Here is a 21678-nt window from a genome sequence, read left to right on the forward strand (position 1 = left end):
TTTTGCTAACATCTGTAAGAGCTGCTGTTTAATATTTACATTGTGATGCTAGAATAATTTGAGGAGACTGAACTTTAAAAGCAAATAAGTTACCTGCTTTTACCAAGGTTCATTTCCCCCACTCTTCTATAAATGTGCACACTTGACTGGAACATGACTTTTTAACTAATTTTTCATATATTCATCTAATGTTAACATGGTACTGTAGAAATGAGCAATAAAAATGAAGTTGTTGCTCTACTTCCATTTACTTCTTCTAAACATAAGAGGAGGAAAACAGTGTCAGTGATGGTAGGGGAGAAATTCTGTGGGAGTGGGAGGATGAGAAAATCTAGGTGATGACAGAAAGTGGCAAGGGGAGAGATTCAGAAGGCAAGGCCTTGGGGGAAGTACTCCCCCTACCACAGCATTTGGTGGTAGAGTCCAAAAAACACTTCTTCAAAATGTTCAGAGGTGTCCATGGCCCCCAAAAGTTTCCCCTCATCTTCTAAAGAATTACTTGCAAAATTCCCCTGTGAAAGCTCACTGTCTCTCCTGCCCACTTAATCCATAAATGGATTCCTAATATGGAATTGCTAATACCTGTTTCCATGGCAATAAATAGAGCAGGATTATGAATTACTCTGGAATATTATAGCTTGTTTTAGAGAGGTACAATATTGATGTGCAATGCTGTAAATGCTGTAAATAAGAATGGATTCTCAAGGTGGAAGGATGGGGGAACTGTAGCTTAATTGGTGATACTGTGTTAAGTTTCAGCGCAATCTGGCCACACTGGAAAAAATATTTCTGCCAGATTATTCCATAGTCCCATACCAGACACTTGTGATATTTCTGCAGTATGCACAAGATGAGAACACATATATGCTTAATATATCAAGTATATATGCTGATATGTTAATATATTATATATTATGCAACACATTTCTAGTAAATATTCAACACATGTCTAAAATGTGTATGTTACTGTATCAGGTACAATATATTACTGAGATTCTGGGGAGCTCTGCCATTCTGGATTGATGTACCTTTTAAACTTAATGGAAGGTTCTTCTAGGGGAGTGAACCACCTGTGGGGGCAGTTGGCTGATAGTGTTAAGCTTGGAATGAACAGTATTTGCTTTTGTCAGACTAGTAACCCTGAGTGTTGCTCCTAATTAAGGAATTTGCAATCTGTCTTTCTCCAGCCTTTCTCCTTTAGCAAATTCTTGGTGGTTTAGATAGGGGCAGAGAAAATTAGAGGGAGGGAGGGAGGGAGGGAGGGAGGGAGGGGGGCAGAGCAAGGGAGGAAATAGAGCTAAGAGCATGGCATGCTGGATGAAAGTAGAACTCAGGCTTTGGACTTTATCAAGTTTCTGGAACAGTCAGGCAGACCATCTTACGATCAACTTTGCAGATGCACTAAACATTGTACATATTGTACTTTCTAGACAAATAAGGAATTTGGATTTACTTGGTTTAAGCCTTAGTGCCTTGTAGGATCTTCTGCACAAAATACTGCAGGTAGAATGTGAGCTTAAGTAGACTCTGGGGCATGGTGGAGGACAGGAAGGCCTGGAGGAATGTTGTCCATGGGGTCGCTATGGGTCGGATACAACTTCGCGACTAACAAGAAGAAGAAGAAGAAGAATGGGAGATCCATAGAAGCTCAAGTTCACCAAAATTCTCTTAACTTCATTCAAAGGTTGATTCTGCTTGCTCCTGTTCTCATGTATGTGACTTGTTTTATTAAGTTTGTGCAAATGGCAAAAATGCACATTTTTCAAATGTATATACTTTCCCCATTGACAAAACATGAAAATGCATATTTTTGGAGTGGAGTGCAGTATTTGAATACAAATTCAGGAAATGTGAACAGTTGCAGAGAACATGCTCTCCTGTTTACATTTGTTTTCAAGACTGTAAATAGAGCATTTTTGAATTATTTGTGAACTGAAACAACTTTCTTGTACATTTCCAACTACTGCTCTGTGTTCCAACCTTACACTTTTTAAAGTATATCTAACATTTTCAAACAACATGTACTCTCATTCACATTTTATTTGGAGTTGTGAATGGGGGATGGATTCTTAATATTCTCCTTGCAGTGCCGATTCAAAGACTTTGTCAAGAAGCAATGCTTTATTTGAAAGGTTTACTTAATGTTTGTAGGTGTTTCACATATATGGACATGTTTGAAATTGGACCATAATTATACAGAACATTTAGTACTACTTTCCTATGCTGAATTCCTCCTGTAACATAGATATAATTAACTGTGGTAAAGTGTTGTATTTTGCTGTTCCTTGCTCAGGCTGTTTCACATCATTGGATAAAGCAGAATACTTATATTGCTATGTAGGTAGACGTGTTGAAACTTTTTATTTATAGCACTTATATACTGCTCTAAACAGATTCTGCAGTGGTGAACAATAAAAAAGGTATGACAACAGAACGAATAAAACTTTCTGGAGGCTGGAAGTTCAAGAGAAATAGAGCAGCTACACTGAAGGCTTTCTGAGTGAGTTCCATTTGGCTGATAGGTCTGTGTAGAACCACCAGAAACATGTCATCTGATGACCCAGTGGACATGCAGATTGATACGGGGAAAAGAGTTCTCTCAACATTCTGTTACTAAGCTGTTTAGGATTTTACACAATAATAACAAACGTGGTCTGATAGTGAATGGATAGCTAGTGCAGTTTTGTCAGCAAAGTTATTGCACTCTGAAAAGGGGTAGCTCCTGCCAACAGCTGAGCGGTTGAATTCTCCATTAGCTTCCACTTCCAGACCAGCCTGAAGGGCAGCCCCACATAGAGTGCATTGTAGTAATCTAGTCTTGAGTTTGCGGTACCATTTTAGCTGAGCTATGCCAGTCCAGGACAGATTAGAGCTAGTGAACTGGCTAAAGCTGCTAAAAGGCACTCCAGTGGACCTCCAATGATCGTGGTGGATGTAGGAGTACCTAATCTTTCAAAGGACGTAAACCACATCTAGAAGATAAAGCCTTTCTCTTAGACCTAGGAACCATTTACCCTATAATGAGGAAGAATAGTGGGAAAGAAATTTATTCAGGATGCCAATTTAGGTAGCAATTTCATGTTGAGCGTAATAAACGTACTGCTCTGAAACTTGAAAAAAATGGGTATTACGTAATTTAGGCCTTCAGTTAGAGAAATCACAGTATCTTTGTTTTCTGAGTAGGTATGGAAGATGAAATATACTGTTATTGTTGAACTATTAAATTGCCTGTGAAGTCTTATGAAGTTACGAAATGTAAAGCACTTGCTTGATATATTTAAAGAGGCGGGGGTGGTAGGGTTTCCTTTCAAAAGAATAGGAGATTGAGGTTTTGAAAACACTTCCATAATATTGGATATGAATGGGAACATTATATGAAGTGAAACTTGGGAGACTTCAATGAAAATACAGAAAATATGCAGACACCATGCACAAAACTAATAGTTTTGGCATGTGTTTGGTCTGCAGTGTGCTTTTGTAGGTGTGAATGATGTAAGCCGTATAGCTGTGAACAAAAAAAAATTGAATCCAAACAGCTTCAGGTCACCCCGCCTATTTTACAGTCCTGCAGTTTGAACCAGCTCACATAAAACTCCATGGCAAAAAACTGAAAAGTTTGGAAATGTTAAAATGCTTATAGTCTTTCAAATAAAATTTATAGAGTAAGTATATCTTTTTATAAAACTGAATAGGAGTTGGATTTGTTGCAAGGTAATTCAGTTGTCAGCAGCCAGATGCTAATATTTAGTCATGAAAGCTGGAGGTGGGAAACTATTTGGGTTGGTTAAGGAAATGGTGAATACCTCTCCAATGAGTATTTCTAAGGCTTTATTTCTGAAAGACTTCATTTATAGAAGCTTCAGGCAAGGGGAAAAAAATCCAAGGATTGGCCTTTTCTTTATGCTGTTTGCTCACACTTGTATCCCTGCCTCTTCCACCCCTTTTTCCTGGACTCTGTAGCATTAAACACATTAAACTAAAATTCAGCAGTATGACTAACTTAGATAGCTGCAGTGCTGCTTTCAGATTCATAATCTGCTAAATCACTTAACTATCTCTATGGTTGCCAAACAAAAGTCTCTAACTTTGGAGAAATTCTCAGAATAACTTGGCTTTGTTCTTTCTAATAGTCAAAGCCTTTATTTAGGTTTTCTTTATTTGTCTCATATTTTGGGTTATTTCTCAGTGTTCCAGTACCAATAAGCAAATCTGAGACACTTCACACATTAGGCAGGTATTCAGATAAGTAACATAATACTCCATTCAGAGCTTGCATCTGGAAGAGCTTAGTTGGAAGTGGTCTTTGGAGTATGCACATAGGTTTCCAACCATGACTCATTTTATGTAGCACTTGAGTGGGAAACTGAAGCTGTGCATAATAGTTACTGCTTGGAGAACTGTTAGAGAAGCTTATTGGGTCTTATAAAGATGTTACTTTCCCTCCCAGCACTGTATGCAGGTTGAAATTGGAAATTATCTTGGATTCCTTTCCTGCTGTAAAAGGAAGAGGGTTGACAATGCAGAGTAATTGTTTAGAATTTAAGCTTATGCTTTATGCCAACAATTTCTTACTGCTTACTTTGGAAGTCCAGTTATCAGTTTCAGGTTTGGTACAGATGTTGTTTCTAGTGAATAACCCATAGTTACAGCATGATACAAGTTTTTCATAATTTTTTTAAAAAGCCCTCAGCCTGTACGGTAGGTTGTAGTTAAGTGCAAACCAGATGTCTAAGTTAATCATAGGTTAAACAATCCATGGTTAACTTATACTAATTGTTATTTGACTGGGAGTGTTTTAATGGATGATATACAGTGTCCAGGTTCAGGTGTCACATAGCAACCTCAATAGACCCAGCCAAGAGTTGAATATTTTAAAAGGCTGCAGAACTCACCCAGCACACACTATGGCAAATCAGTGGTTAATTAATCTGCAGTTTGCTGCTGTTATATTCAACCAGCCCCAGTGAGAGAGGGTTTCCTTTCCCCCGCAGAGTAGGTAGACATGCTGGGAACTGCAGTGTTAGACCAGGCTGACGCACCTGGCTGTTCTGATTTCTTCAGAGTGCTTCAGGGACCATGTGTAATCCCATGTTGGCCCCATAAGCACTCTAGGGAAATTAAGATGATTGTGCAGATGCAGCCTAGGTTAGTGCTTTACTGCTTGTCTAACTCTGTGTGGGGTGGGAGTGGGGGGACACTTAATAGGAAGGGTCTAGGTGGATCCTTGTGCAAGAAGTCTCAGCTTCAGTTTATGTCTCTTCGATGTGTCACCATAGGCCTTTGTTGTATTTTATTGTTTTCATGAATTCTTTATTTTGTCTTTTTGTTGGCATAAGTTTAAAGAATGATGTTACAAATTCCATAAGGTAATTATGTGCTGTATGAAAAATGTCATCTTGTTGCTCCTGGACCTTTGGGCCATCAATTTCATTGGATATTTAATTGTATAATGGTTGAGAATGAACATAAATTTTTCATACTTTCCATACTTTTATTAAACCTTTTGTCTCCTCCCCTCTTTGCTGAATGAAAAGCTTCAGTAGCTCAGGAATTTATATCATTCTGCTATTTTTGCAGGCCTGCTTGGTTTTGTATCTTCCTCACTGTCTTTCTTCACAGAACCTTTCCTACAGTATTTTGGCTGTAGAGGAACTCTTAAGCATTTATCATGGAATTCCTGAGATTTCCCAGGGCATCATTAGAAACCATGTTCTGGAAAAGTCCATCTGCTTCTTTCCCATTCCTGCGGTGTATAGTTTTACAAACTGAGATACCTGGAGAACATTCCCTCATTGATTGGAACCTGAATTTGTTTGTTAGAAATACCAATAAGCATTTCTTTATATTGCAGATTTAATACAGTGCACAAACGAGATGAACGTAAATATCCCACAGTTGGCGGACAGCTTGTTTGAAAGGACAGCGAACAGTAGCTGGGTGGTGGTATTCAAGTCCCTCATCACAACTCACCATCTAATGGTGTATGGAAATGAGGTAACTGATTATACCGCAAATCACTAATACTTTAAAGATTTGTCTTTCTTGGTGTAACTTGAGTTTTGTCCTGCAGTGGAAATAATTAATGGTGCTTAAAACTGTCTGAGAATATCATGGTTGAGGAAGAAGGCATAACTGATTCACATCCCATGACAAAACACTGTGAAATGTGAAGTCAAAAGGTAAAGTCAGCTTCCAAAAGACAGGCACATTTGTAAGTTGGTCTAAAGTTGCTGGGGATATTAGCTTCAAAGTAAACAACCATCTTGGTCTTAACTATATATAGTTCTGGTGTTTCTGTTACTTTTTATGGCTACAGTATTAAACTATAGGAAAACAAGAACATGGCCAGTAGAACAACAATAAGGTATACAGTGGCACCTCAGCTCACGAACGCCTCAGTTCATGACCAAATCAGGTTGCGGATACAAATTTTGACTTGGGTCATGAACTCTGCATTGGGTGGCGACCACAGTTGCAGCCACCTCCCCCCCGCCCCCGAGTGGGGAGATGGCTGTAATCGTGCTGGGGGTGGAGGGGAGATGGCCAAGATTGTGCGCATCTTTCCTGTACAAACACACCCATGATTGCACCTGTCTTTCCTACAGGAGTGCAACTGCGATCTTGGCCATCTCCCCCCGCAGCATGATTGCATCCGTCTCCCCCCCCCCCCAGCATGCCCACATTCACACCCGTCTCCCCCATCAGCACGCCCGTGGTCACACCCGTCTCCCCCCCCCCAAGCGCACTGGGATGATGGGCACGTGCAGGGATGAGGGGCGTGATCGTGGTCATGCTGGGGGAGGGGGTGAGATGGCTGCGCTTGTGCTCAGGGTGGGGCGGGGGAGATGGCCGCAATCTTTGTCACTTTGCTTTACAATTTTCCAATTAAAAAATAGTTACAGAACGAATTAACCTTATTTACATTGAACCTTATGGGGAAATTTAACTTGGCTCATGACCAATCTGGGTCATGACCAGAGTCCTGGAGCGGATTAAGTTTGTGAGCCAAGGTACCACTGTAGTTTGCCCATTTTACTGGTCACACTAAGAAATTACAAAAATGTATAATAATTATGGACTTTTAAAGATATGTATAATGATGCATAGTTTGCTTATATATTGTCAGTCTAGAAAGATTTACAACCCTGGCTTTATTATTCTGTTGCCACAGCATAGAGAGAGCCCATTCCTGCCAATATGTTTGTAGAAAAAGTGGTTCCCTTACAATATAATAAAATTAAATTACTTTGGCAACTGTTTTGAAGAATAAATAAATCTTCAGTTGAAATCAGTGGCTAGAATCAAGAAAATCTTCCAGCCTGCATGGCCAGCTGGTTCTACAGTGCACACTGGGACTTTCCTTATCTTCCTCTTTGAACTATGCCTCATGTTCTTCTAAGGCTACATCTAAGATTTCCTTAAGATAGATGGATAAACATGTAAAGCTGCCTTATACAGAGTCAGACCATTCTTCTGCCTAGCACAATATGATGAACTTTTGCATAGCAGTGATTCTTTCACGTTTTAGAAGAGACTTTTTTTTTTTAAGTCCTGCCACTTTCTTAAAACTCTTGGGTAAAACTGTGTACTTATACATGCCATTGGGTAAATTTGTCAAAGTTACGGCCAGAAAGGAGATGTTGGCTCTTAAGCTGTACATGCAGAAGCACCTTGTGTGTACTTGTATTCTTTGGGTCTTGAGAAGCATTCAAAATCTTTATTTAAGTACATCCATGAGAAAGGCGTGTGTGGGTGTTTGTCTGTCTTTATGTAAGTATAACATATCATTATAAAAGCTGAACTGACAAAATGTATTTATTTCTGTCCCCACTCCTCAACCTCTGTTTAGTTCCAGTTTTGTATGGTAGAAAACATTTAAATGGTATAAACTCTTAACTTTTCTTTTTAGTATCTAAGCTTAAATCCAGTGCTTCAGACTTTACTATATTTGGGCAGATCTGTGTTATCATGGGTGTGGCTATATCTAGGGAGAAATCTTCTGGGGATAATCGTCTGGGAACAGGAAGAATACTTTTGCATTTTATTGGTTCAATGATGCCCATACAGTGGTGCCACAGAACCATGTGAAATATAGTCAAGATCTTATCTTTAAAGCTGTCCCTTACCTCATGCTGTGTTACTACAAAAGCTTTATTTATACTGTGCACTTCATGTCAATGGCATTGCTGAGTGTTTGATCAGTGAGGGAAAAGGAAGCTGTGGGCTGCCCAAAGCTAAGGAATGAATAGGAGTTAAGTGAATCATCCGAGGTGTGCATCATATACTGCATGGTTAAATCGTTTGTTTGTTCGTTCAAAGTTTTTATAGACCATCCATCTACTGGCATCTTGGGATGGTTTACAACAACCAACAGATAAAATGGCACAGCACCTAGTAATTCAAGAATATGAAACCGCATTAAAACTGATTAAACATTAAAACAACAGGAAAATAAAAAGGATTTTGCCTGGCGTTGAAAAGAAAAGTGTTGGCACCAGGCAAACTTCCCTGGGGAGTGCATTCCATAATTGGGGCACCACTGCAGAGAAGGCCCTCCTCTGGGTAACCACCCTCCTAATCTCTTTCAGTGAGGGCTCTCGAAGAAGGACCTCTGCCTCAGATCTCAAAGGGGTGAGGGGGCATATAGGGAAGAATGCACTCCTTCATGCATCCACAGGATTTCCTCTACCTCTGCTCTAGTTGTCTCCCAGCCTGCCTCATTGCCCACAACTCAGGCAAATACCACGGTGCTAAGTGGACTCTGCATGACAGGAGAGGACGTTTAGGAGTGATCGTATCAATTGCTCGGGTCATTTCCCCATTCCACAAATCAGCCCAGGCATCGACAGCACCAGCTTTATCAACCAGAAAATCCACCAGAAGATTCCAAGGGTGGACCATCTTAACAGGGTCTGCACCCTTGCAGACAGAGAAACTGGCCCTGAGTTCAAACCTCACGAGGACATGATCTGGCCATGACAATGGGGTTAGAGTCAAGTTCCTCACTTCCAGATCACCATCTTCCTGCCCCATTGAGAAAACCAGGTCTAGAGTGTGACCTTCATGCATTGGGCCAATGACCTGTTGAGACAGCCGCATGGTTGTCATTGTGGCCATGAAGTCCTGAGCTGCCCCGGTCAGAGCAGCTTCTTCTGTACCCCCCCCTTCTTCTGTACTGACATGTCATACCCCCAGCACCATATCTTCCCTTGCCCATGCTCACCCCAATGGGGGTGCCCATCCACTCCCCAGAAACCCTCCCATAACTGTTAAAACCCAAATAAAATACAATATAAATTAACTACCCAGGCTGGATGCTGTGTAATTAAAACAATCAGAGTCCTTCTGCAGAGATGCCACTGGCCCTATATAAAACAACTATAACAATAAATAAAAATAAATAGAAATTATCCAACCTAACCTACCCCCAGAGTGCAAACCACCAGAGTCCCAGACGCAACCCAACCCTGAACAGCCTAGGCCATGACTGGTGAGTTGTGCTCTGTTGCCTCCCCCTGTGGATGCCCCCTGCCCTCGACCCCTCTCACAGGCATCGTTGCTGCGGGGTGGGGGGAGATGCACAGGAGCTAGGGAGCGCAGGACACTGTGGGGAGGAGCCGGGCGCAGGCTTCGTCAGTGGTGGCAGCTTCACCTGGGGCTCTTACAGTGTGGCGCGGTGTCAGCAGTGGGCAGGCAGGTGAGCAGCTGTTGGTAAGTCCTGGGGACGTGGGCCACAGCTGGCAAGTTGAGTGCTCCTAAACCGCACCACCCCTCCCCCCGTGGATTCCCCACCCCCACCCTCCACCTCCTTGTTGACAGTTTGGCTTTCCTTAAGTGCATGTAATCCTGTTCACTCTTCTGAGTAGAACAGTGTTGTAATGATCAAGTTTCATTGTTGAAATGAGATCCAAGTGGAATGGAACGTGCCTTTTGCTTTTACAGACTGCCAAACAAAACACATTTTGCTGCACTGTCTGAGGTGTGCCAATAGACTCTCTGCTGGTATTCTTGACTAAAGGTCTCTGCTTGCTGTCCCACCAGCTTGGGTGGTTCAGGTGTTAAAAAGTTGTCATCTAAAATTAGCTATAGATTCTCTCTTGTTTCGGATCAACATTGCAATTGTTCTCAAACTGTCCAAACCAAGTACACAAAGCAAAAGTCTTTATTTATGCAATCCACCCACCCTCTGATAAATCATGAACGTATTTCCATATTACTGAAATTTAGCCTTTAGGATTTCTTACCTTTCAAATTTTGTATCTTACCAAAATGTGTCCTGGCTTTTTCACAAAGCCTGCTCAGGAGAAACTGTCAAGCACTCTGGCCTGGCTGCACACAAACACATGACACAATGGAAGGTAAACAGCTAGGCTGCATTGATTGGTTTGAACATCATACCAAGCCAAAGTTTGCATTTGCGCATCATGCCTACCCATCCAAGCAATAAGCTGCTGTGGGTGGGTGGATTCTGTGAACAGCCCACAGTGTGCACTTGAGTAGTTTCAAATGGATTCCCCAGGGAATGTTGTGGGAAGACCAGCATATCCTCCCTGTTGCAGTTGTGAGCTATTTATGGATTGCCACAGATCCCCCATCCCACCCTTTGGAGATCAGGATCACTAATTTCACAGCAGGCTTTCAGAAACCCCAGTGACCGGCTCTTGGAGTACTTTGGAGGGGCTGTGTAAATTAATCATAAATTAGTAAAGTATAAACTAATTTTTGGGGGAACCTCCTACTGTGCACAAATATTCCACCCTCCCCCCTTTTTTGATGTCTGACAATGAGCAGCTTCACCTGGGCAATGGCCAAGGAGGTACCTGCTAGCAAAGTGCAGAAGGTACTAACTCTGGATATTGATTCAAAGAAGCTCCAAATAACTTCTACAGCTGTCAGAAGGTGATCTGCCTAACCAAAACAAATTCTCAAATGATCTGCACTCATGAAAAAGAGGTGGTGAGAGTTCACTCCTTTCATGGAAAGCTCATCTCCCCCCCACACCCCCAATTGTCTTAAAGGTGCTCTCACTTTCCCATTTGTTCCAAGTATTCTAGGTGCTTGGGAACATGGGAAAGTATGAGCCAAAAAGGGGGTGGGGTTTGGACAGCATCCCTTGTGTGGTTTTTTCATATGCAGACACAAACTGGTTATCAGCTTTTATTTTTGGTTATATGCTACATAAATTGACATTATCTCTTGGGAGATACCTGAAAACCATCATTCAGACCGAATGGCAAACCATCTGCTCTGATTCTGATTTGACTCCTGTCTGCAAACTGTGATTTGTCCGTTCACAGATAATGCCAATAATTAAGCTTCCTTGTCTCAGGTTTGAGACCATGACTCAATTGAAATATTTCTAGTTTCCTTTCCAAAGCGCAAGGTAGCATATAATAATTACTGAAATAAGTGCATTAGAAACAACAGGAAAGAACAATCCAGGAAACAACATTAACAAAGTAGCCAGACTAAAAACAAGGTTAAATAAGTATGCTTTACAGCCCCTTCAAAAACCAATAAGGAAGGGGAAATGTACAGGAGGAGCTATTATTGCATAGTCTTGGGACAACTGATGTGAGTGTCAGCTCTTTAGCCGTAACAGTTCTTGCTTGTGCAGAGAAGTATATGAAGTTGAGATGGCAGAAGGTGGTTTCTGGATGAAAAGTAGCAGGCTACTGTGCCTTGGAGGCATTTTCTTTTCCGCTATTTTCTCTTGGGGTGGGGTTGAAATAGCTGCTCATGAACAGGCCTGTTCTCTGTACAGTGATAGACATGATTCTACTAGGAATGCTCAGTTAGATCATTTTTTGTCCTGGCTTGATTAGTACATTGAGGTCTTATACTTCAGCCAAATAATACAGTTATCTTAATTGCTTTCAGCGCTTTATCCAGTATCTGGCTTCCAGAAACACATTGTTTAACCTGAGCAATTTTTTGGACAAAAGTGGATTGCAAGGTAAACTTGATTTGTTGTTAACCTGGTGATTTGTTTTCAAACAACTTGTATCATAGTATTATATCTTTAGAGCTAAGTTGCCATTCCAAGCAGTGTAGTCTTTGAGTACCACAGCTCTCTGCATGTTAAACAATATTTGAACTGTTCTATATGACATCCTGTAGATCAGGATACATTAGGATAGTAATATTATCTCTTTTCTCCCCAGAATGTTGTGGAGTTAACATTAATAAGGAGAAGGCATAGATGTTGTTCTTGTGCATGTTTAAGCCAACCAATCTAGTACACACACTCTGATCTGTTAGTTTGGGATTGTGGGTATGGTATAAATGTGCAAGTTCTAATTTGGACAAGGGAAATGGGGGAAAGCTAGAAACTCAAGACATGGCATAATTGTTTGAAGCATCTCTCAGATGCAGAGGTGTAAAGACTGTGGAAAATCTGTTTCATCTATGTTTTCTGGATTGCTAGACACCTTTTGTTCCAATTCATTGACTGCATTGGATCTTGCATAAACTCATTTGTATTCATTTGCTCAAGTTCACCATTTAGAAAATGTAGGGATCCACTACAGAATTCATAAATGCTTGAAAAATGTGTAGTCTCAAATTTCAGCTTATGGGGGAAATGCACACTTTCATATTTTTCAACAACTAAATTTGCATAAATTACGTAAAATAAAAATACAAGACCATAGAATCTTTGGGTTGGATTCTTAGAAGTTTGAACTCATTTAAGTTCATTGCAAATGTCTCTGACATCCATACTTGGATATTTCTGTGGTTATTTGCCTCAACTTATTTTACAGCAATTCAGAGATTTTGCCCTTTTATAAAGTAATTGATGAGTCTTTATATTAATTCTATAGTATACCTTTCTAATGTTTATAAAACTTGCACAGACAACAGGGGCTTAACTTGTTTTGTCTTTCCCTTCTTTAGGGTATGATATGTCTACATTTATCAGGCGGTATAGCAGATATTTGAATGAAAAAGCAGTTTCTTACAGACAAGTTGCTTTTGACTTCACAAAAGTAAAAAGAGGGTAAGAATCTCACTAGTGGGAACCATTCATTTAAAGATCTAGCTTGTTCATAATTTCTGTTCCAAATACGTAGGGTTTTTAAGATATAAAAATGCAACTTGAAGGAAATAATTAACCAGCAGATAAGGTTACAGCCTGATTATGTGTGCACCCAAGAGAGGACTTGTCCTGAAAGGCAGCCTAGAAATACTTTAAATAACCACTGTACTTTGTGTTCTGCTTGGTAATGATTTCATTCCCAGGCAGTGGGGGTTTTTCCCCTCCCTCCAGAGAAGTGTGTGTGCATGCATGCTTTATTTTGGGAAAGCAAAAAGGTTGCAAGTTCACTGGATTGATAGAGTGCCTGAACCAAATATCTGGCACGACCATTTAGAATAGTGAGGCTTCAGTAACACATGTTTTGTCAAAGCATGCCCATGCTGATTCTGTGTTCTTTGGAGGTGGGAGTTGCGGGGGTTACTTCAGGCTAGCAGGAAGGCTTTTTTGGCTGATGCCTGTTGAGGAAAAAGGATGATAATAGAAAACATATTAAGAAATATAATTCTTAAAATAAAAATTGATCTCTGATCCCTAGGTGTGTTTCATTTGTTTTTTTAATATTGATGCCCAGGATGGACTGGGATAAGAAGGCAAGCATTCCTAAAGGGATTTTTTTCTTTTTGTCATAACTGCCTTTTGATGTTTGCATTTCTATGGAATTTCAACTGTCCCCCCCGCCCCAAAGGAGTCTCCATTGTACAATCCACGAGCCAGATGCCATGGTATTTCTTCCCTCTGGAAGTGAATGGAACAATTCTTCCATTCACTTGTATGGGAACAGGGAAGTCCGCTTTATTCCCAATCCAGCTGTTCTTGAGTAAATTCCACCTCCTACCAAGGAGCTTTGGTGCAACAGGGAAAAGGAGGGGAACCAGAGCTGTGGTAAGAAAGAGGAGCTGGAGGAGGGAGGAGGAAGAGCAAGAGAGAGAGAGCAGCTGAGATGGGGTGGGGGTAAGCTAGAGAGACAGAAGGAAGGAGGGCTCTAAGAGAAGGTAAGAGGACCCATGCTGTGGGGAGCTGGTGTACAGTCATGCAACACAAGAACAGATAATGGGGAGGGTGCTCCTATCGTTTTTGTGGTTGACTTCCCCCAGCATTCAACTTGCGTTGTGTACAGAGTCCTTTTTTGAACTGCCAGATGTCCCTCCTTGCACAAAAAGGTTAGGAGGCTCCTCATTGCCAAGCTCCCATCTAGAGTCATCATTAGTCTTGTATCTGTAATCATTTAAGACTGGAGCCAAATAAGTGTGTGACTAATACTGCAGCCCAAGGAAGTGTTGGACTTGTGTAACTTGAGAGCCATGCTGCTTCACACCGTCTTGCTTGAAATGATGGGAAGTTTGAGAAGCATTGTTGCTGTGAATATAGAACGGCCTTGCTGGATCTCTTGACTCAGGCAGCCTGTGGCAAATCAGATGCTTCTGGAAACTCCTTAAGCTATATATGGAGGCAAACTGCCCTTTCCTGCTGCTGTTCTTTAGCAGCTAGTTTCATGCCTTTGAATTTGGTGGGTTTATATACCCACTGTACCCAATAGCCAGTGGCCTCAGAGCAGTAGTGTGGCATCTGGTGTCCTTGGGATATTTTATTTATTTATTTATTTATTTATTTATTTATTTAAACATTTCTATGCCGCCCCATTCGCCGAAGCCTTGGGGCGGCTCACAACATAAGATAAAGTACAAAACCAACAATATAAAAATAACAATATAAAAGAAATAACATTATAAAAGAAGTCACCCTGGCCAGATAGAAGCTACCAACAGTAGCTTTGCTCTTGTCCTTATTAGAAACATAGAAACAGAGCGAGTGAGAAGGGGTCTCCCGGGCCATCTAGTCTGACCTCCAGCACCAGCCAGCTCCGCTCACGACATGCCCACCATGTGCACGTCCAGCCTATCTTTGAACACCCTCACCGATGGGGCCTCAACCTCCTCCTGTGGAAGCCCATGCCACACCCTCGGGGTCCTAACTGTCAGGAAATGCTTCCTGGCATCCAAACGGAACCTGGGTTCCCTGAGCTTGGCTCCGTTGGAGCGTGTCCTGCCTTCCTCTGCAGGGGAGAACAGGTCTCTACCCATCTCTATGTGACATCCCCTCACATACCTGTATGTCGCCAACATATCCCCTCTGAGTCTCCTCCAGGCTGAAGAGACCCAGTTCCCTCAGTCTCGCCTCATACCCCATCCCCTGAAAACCGGCCACCAACCTTGTGGCCCTACGCTGCACTGACTCTAACCTGGCTATATCCTTCCTGTAATGAGGGGTCCAAAACTGAGCACAGTGCTCCAGTTGCGGGCGCACCAGAGTCGTATAGAGTGGTAGTAATACCTCTCTTGATCCAGAAGCCATGCTTCTGGCTGTGCAACCAAGGGTGGCGTTCGCCCTCTTGACCACCGCACCACACTGCTGACTCATGTTTAGTCTGCAGTCAACCAGCACCCCAAGGTCCCTTTCACAAGTGCTGCTCTCCAGCCACTTGTCCCCTAACCTGTACTTATTATGGCCTTGTTTTGCTGTTCATAGCTGAAGACCTCCTTTTCACATGGACTAAAGGTTGTCTTAACTCCATTTTGTCCTTTGACTTCAGTGTTGGTCTGAATGCTCCACTGTTTTGTTTTATCTGTACCAAAGAAGTGCAAGTGCTATGTAATGAAAATGCAGCTAGTGATTTTATATTTTCATTAGCAGCTGTGCATATGCCGCTAATGGGCAACTTGTGGCTGTCCAGATGTTTTGCCCTGCAACTCTTCTCTCGCTGGGTAGGGCTCTGCTGGGTAGGGTTGAGGGAAGCCAGAACATCTGGAAGGCTGCACCACTGCTAAAGTAATTAAAATAAACCGTGATAGATCTGAATCAAAAAGACAGTAATGTTTGATTTAAAGAACGTTAGCCTAAGAAGTAGTATTTAGTTTAAAGCTCTTCTCATTATAAGGTATTTGCAGACTTGGCATGTGGGCTTTGCTTGATATTGTACAGGTGGGATATATATTGAAAATTTTTAATGGTGAGAAATTTCTAATGAATCTGCTTAGATGAAATTTTTTTCTTGTGACTTGTTGTGGACATAATGCATATTACGCTGGAAAAAATGTAGGTCTAAATTCTTCAGGAAAACAAAAAGCTGACAGCACTTACACTAAAGTTTGCAAAGCAGAATAGACAGTAGAATTCTCCTATTTTTTATTTTGTAGAGTATTTAAGCACTTTACAATTGCATCATAAAACTTCAAACTTAGGTTAACAGATTAGGATTTTCCCTGTGTTACTAATATGAATACTGAGTATCTTCTGAGTTACTTTTCTAGGAAGTAGTTTAATTCTCGGAGGTGGTTCTGCAAGCACTGACTGTAGCAGGGGCTACAGAAGATAGTTTTGCTTGGTTAATGAATTTCTTATTTTATCAACTGCAATTCTGATAAAAGGCTTCTCCAGTCCTAAACCCCCCACTTTTTTGGCTGTTGCTGTTCTTTGTGAACTTAAAAGTAGGCTGAGATGCTGCTGGCTGGTTGAAAACTAGGGTTGCTTCCATCTAGATTTGTTTCCCCCCCTCTTTCCTCCCCATTTGCTCATGAGAAATGTGATGGATGGCTAAAGATAATGAGAAACACGCCCGTGTCTCCATGTACCTCTGTCTAGCCCTCCTCATTCTATTGCGGCAAGCGTCTTTTGTGAGTGACCTGCATCAGGCCAATAAGGACACCTGATGACAGAACCTCAGTTATTGCTAGTGGCCTGATACACTGCTTATGTGCATGGATGCACAGGGTAGTGGGGAGAGAGGGGAGAAAAGCAGGACTCTGCTGACCTGTAGAAGAATTATCTGTGTCTCCTTACAGTAAGTAGATCATGCCAAAAATATTTTGTTTACTAATATTTTTCTCATGTCCCTTTCTTTTAGAGCTGACGGAGTCATGAGAACCATGAATACAGAGAAACTCTTAAAAACTGTACCAATTATACAAAATCAGATGGATGCACTTCTTGATTTCAATGTAAGTTTTCTTTCTGGTTTCTTCATCGACTAAGACTATTTAGGGTGGGTAAATTGTGGCCCTCCAAGTGTTTTGTCCTATGGCCAGTGGTGCGGAATAATGGGAGTTGTGAAGCAAACTATCTGGAGGGTTACAAATTTCACACATCTGCTAGAATTGCCTTTTAAAGTCAGGGAAGTTATTCCAAACTTGCTGAGACTGCTTAGTTGAGGTTTCTTAAATCATGTCCACTTAATGCCTAATAAACATCTTCTTGTTCTTGGGTAGAGATTTTGGATTTTGGTTTTAACTTATAAAGCCCCACATGGCTTAGGACCACACTACCTGTCAGAGTGCCTCTCCCAACCCTGATCTACTCAGACGTCTACTCAGGCTCAACCTCTGGGCGCTTCCTCTGAGTCTGAAGGGTAGCTACTAGGGAAGGGCTCTCTCAGTGGTGGCCCCCCATCTTTGGAATAACCTCCCCACTGTGTCCTGGCTGGCACTAGATCAGTCAACTTTTTGATGCCTGGTCAAGACAGCCCTCTTTTCCGAGGCTTTAAAGGATTTATTCAGCCACCCAGGGGCTTGAGGAGGATTAAAAGGTATTACAGAGTCTCTCTTTTTGTTGTTAGTATTGTTTGCTTTTTATCTGTTTTAGCCGTTTTAAACTTTCTAATGCTTTTTATTCTGATTTTGACTGGATTTCTATCATTTGTTTCTCTGGATTGTGTAAACCCCCCAGAGAGCTTTGGCTGTGGGGTGGTATAGAATTGCAGTGGATGATGGTGATACCTAAAGGTTGGATTTGTTTCAGCTTTTTGGTGCTCTCCTATGGATAAACTGTTGAATTTAAACTATATTGTAGGTGGTACCTATTCCAAATCAACATGTTTGTGCATGTGGGATGAGCTGCATGTATTTGTGACATGTATCTGGACATACATCAGGCCTGCTTCTATATTCTAAAAGACAGGGCCTTACATGAGCAGTATGTCAGGAAGTGTTAGTGGGTCTGCTTAAACATCATACTAAATCATGGTTTGCCACGGCATTGTTCTGAATTCAGCCTGTAGTTTGAGTTTCCAGATTTTATGGACGAACTGTGGCTTAATTGCTGCTTAAGCTTCCTTAAGCATGGCTTGACAGGAGGAGGAGGAGGAGGAGATGCTGATGATTTCTGAATTGAGCAGCAGTCTACAAATCTTAATTGGCCTTGGTAGTCAAACCCAACTTAGTGTTGCTAAGACTTTACTCCTTCCTTTCAGTGGAATCTTGTACATGTCTTAATTGCAAGTAAATTCCACTGTTCAGCAGGACTTGCTCCCAAATGACTGTATGTAGGATTATTATCAGGCAAAGTTGTCAGTTGTCTGTGTGTGTATGTGCACATACAGTCCCTACAATTGGAGTAGTTACTGGAGACCCTTTGAAGCCTAGAGTGCCTGTTGGGATTATTCCTGCCCTTCTCTCTCCAACTCCCAGCTTGGAACTGGGGAGGATTTCTGGATCTTGCCTTGCCGTTGAGCAGCTGAAATGATCTGTGGACCAATTGTCCATCTCCAACCTTTCCATCCATACTTAGAGGGAAATCCTGGATTTAGTTGGCATTGGGCAGCAGTGCTGTCCGCTGTTGAGTGTCAGAATGGCAAGACCAGCCTTTTCCAGTATGCAGCTTGACAAGGGGCCAGGAGTCTCCCACATAGTTCCACAGTGCCATTGGCAGGTAAGCTCAGCTGTGGCAGACAGGCCTTACTCCTTCCCTGACTCCAGGCTGGAGAGAAAATGGGACCTCCTATCACAGGTGAAACGCTTGCTGTGGAAAGCAGAATTGTGAAACATCAGAACTGAAATATATTTTGTTATATACAAACTTTTCCCATTAAAATTTCGGTGTTAATGGTGATAGTCGGTTTGCTACCAAGTGCAGCACTTAAGTTAGAGACTACTTAAATCACAGGGGTGCTAATGACAGCAACAACATTCCCAGCCCTTAGACACTTGGATGCTAAATCCATCATTGTTCACTGGAGTGACCATCTTGGCACTTGTCTTCCGATGAGTTGCTTCTTAGGCATGTGTGACCTCTGCGGAGTTCTTGAAGCGGAGGAGTTCCTTTTTATTTCTGTAGTCTCTGATGTCACAGATTTATAGTTCAGTGTGTCAAAAGGCAAGGGTCTCTGTCCTGAATATTGTAACAGAAGACAGCTGTGGGTGTTTTTCCAGTTCAACTAACTTCCTTTCTTGTTCTTGGCAGGTCAACAGCAATGAACTTACAAATGGTGTAATTAACGCTGCCTTCATGCTTCTCTTCAAAGATGCCATTAGACTCTTTGCAGCCTATAATGAAGGGATTATTAACCTGTTGGGTAAATACTTCCTCTGTTACATCTCTTCCTTCTACTTAGTGAACAAGACAGTAATCTTTATTTTTATTTCCTGCAAGACAATTTTAGACTGCATTTTAAGAATTGGTTTTCTTTACATGTAAATAGAAAAATGCCTAAATACAAGCAGTTATTTCCTTGAACTATAATTTTCTTCATGTCCAACTACCACACATAGTCTAACTGCAAAGCTGATACTTATGTGCTTGAATAGTATTTGGGAAAGGAGGCATATTTTGTTGAGAGATTTACTCTTTAGCACACTGACTTCAGGATTGTCATAAATTACATTTGTCAAATTGATTCTCTCCATTCATTCATTCATTGGTACCTGCCAACACTTGAGGCCCGTTTTTCCTTCTTTTTGCCTAGGACTTATCCCACGCATGGGGTTGGATCCAGACTTAGTCATGCTTAGAGAGGCCCATTGATTTCTCAGTGGTTTTTTGTTCACTCTGTGGACGACCAAATCTGGATCCACGGCAGTGTGAAAGGCAGAAACTGGGAGTGTGTAGCATTTGCTTAAGCCAGCCTTCTCTGATCTGGTGCTTTCCAGATTTGTTGGACTGCATCCCGCAGCCAACATGGCTGCTATATGCATTTGGACATACTAATACTGACTCTCACTGCAGTGATTCTGCCTGGCAAGATGCTGTCAAAGTTAAAAGTATGGTACTGGAACACAGGAGATCTGGGTTCTAGTTCCCATTCAGCCATGGAGCTCACTGGGTGACTTTGGGCCTTTCCCAGGCTGTCAGCCTCGCCTACTTGAGAGGGTTATTGTCAGGATAAGAATGAGAGGAGGAGGAGAATAATGGAAGCTGCCTTGAGTACCCCAAAGGAAAAAAGGCAGGATATAAATAAAGTATAGATGTACTGCTTGTGGGCTTCATAGAAGCATTTATCTGGTCACCATGGGGAACAGAATGCAGGACTAGATAATTCAGCCTTCCCCAACCTGGTGGCCTTCAAAGGCATTTGTGCCTGCCCGTCCCTTAAGATCTGGGTCAAAGGTCCTTTTTCGGGAGCCCTCTTCAAACAAGATTAGGAGAGTGCCTACTCAGAGAAGGGCCTTCTCTGTGCTGGAGCCCTGGTTATGAAATATGCTCCCCAGAGAGGTTTGGTTGGTGTTGACACTTTATTCTTTTTGGCACCAGGCCAAACCCTTTTTATTTTCCCAGTATTTTAATGTTTAAATTGTTATTTTAAATGGGGTTTTATAGAAGACAATGCTGTGCTTTACTTTGCTTTATTGTAAGACCATCCTGAGACTTTTGGTAAGAGGATGGTATAGAAAAGCTTTAAATAAATAAATAAAATTTGAGTGGCAACTCCCAGAATTCCCATCCAGCAAGGCTATTGACTGGGAATTCTGGGTGTTGCAGTCCAAACGTGTCAGGAAGGCTGCATAGATGTTTGATTCAGTCCAGTAGGGCTTTCAAGTTCTTCATTTATTAAATTTCTTTGGGCAGAGATGTGTTGGGTACACTGTGGCCTTTCCAGTGATGTGTCATTAACTTCATTGCTCTGGTGGATTGCTATTACCAGAATTAGAAAGAAGTCAGTGAAAAAAGAGAGCTAGTTCAACAAGAGAGAGAAGTGAAAACCTACCTACAAGACATGCTGTTTCCCATGGATTGCTCTTAATACGGATGATTCTTTCAATGTAAAATAGGCACCATTGTTTTAAATGCAGCAAGACATGGGATACCAAGTTTTCTTAATAACAGTGTAGAACACTTCTGAAAATGTGATGCATGAGCTTGACTGGAGAGTTGTCCTTTATGAGAACAGATTTTCTAGTTCTGCCCATTCTTGTACATCAGGGTTCGCCAACTATTTTGAACTCATGGACACATTTGGAAATTTGGGGAAATTACTGTAATTTTTCAACCACAATATGTCAATTTTCTGCCTAGTTACATAATGGCAGTCAAAGGGGCCTGGCTAGTTAAAAGACAAGTAACTCATCCAAGAAAGTAAGTACAAGCAGAAGAAAGGTCTGATTTCCAAACTGACTCCACATCCATGTATTGTAACACCATAGAAGGACAAGTAATAAACAAACTGCATTTATGGTTGCAGTCCTGTGATTTCTTTTATGGGAATTACTTAGGATGAACCTACTTAAGTTTGCTGGGCTTATCCTAGTTAAACATACATTTTCCCCTAGTTCACTGTCTTGACTCCAGACTCTGGCACTCTGTTCACTGCCTGGCTCTCCCATCTCTTGTTCTATCAGGGATGGAAGGAAGATAAAAAGAATAAGGATAGGAAC

At 41.6% G+C, this 21678-nt stretch overlaps 1 protein-coding gene across 10 annotated transcripts in view; it reads left to right on the forward strand.

Annotated features, from left to right (window-relative positions):
- Positions 1 to 21678, forward strand: part of PICALM (phosphatidylinositol binding clathrin assembly protein) — an 83327-nt gene that overhangs the window by 23824 nt on the left and 37825 nt on the right. For all 10 annotated transcript variants that reach the window (XR_006415925.1, XR_006415926.1, XR_006415924.1 and 7 more), the window contains exons 2-6: positions 5852 to 5994; positions 11881 to 11956; positions 12898 to 13000; positions 16941 to 17034; positions 19271 to 19382. Coding sequence is in view for 7 of the 10 variants with exons in the window: in XM_044442584.1 (XP_044298519.1) it covers positions 5852 to 5994; positions 11881 to 11956; positions 12898 to 13000; positions 16941 to 17034; positions 19271 to 19382 (528 nt within the window). In the remaining 3 variants the exon portion in view is untranslated. The remainder of the gene's footprint in view (positions 1 to 5851; positions 5995 to 11880; positions 11957 to 12897; positions 13001 to 16940; positions 17035 to 19270; positions 19383 to 21678) is intronic.

This window comes from Varanus komodoensis, unplaced genomic scaffold (genome assembly GCF_004798865.1).
Source record: "Varanus komodoensis strain SLA01 unplaced genomic scaffold, ASM479886v1 scaffold4, whole genome shotgun sequence".
Taxonomy (NCBI): Eukaryota; Metazoa; Chordata; class Lepidosauria; order Squamata; family Varanidae; genus Varanus; species Varanus komodoensis.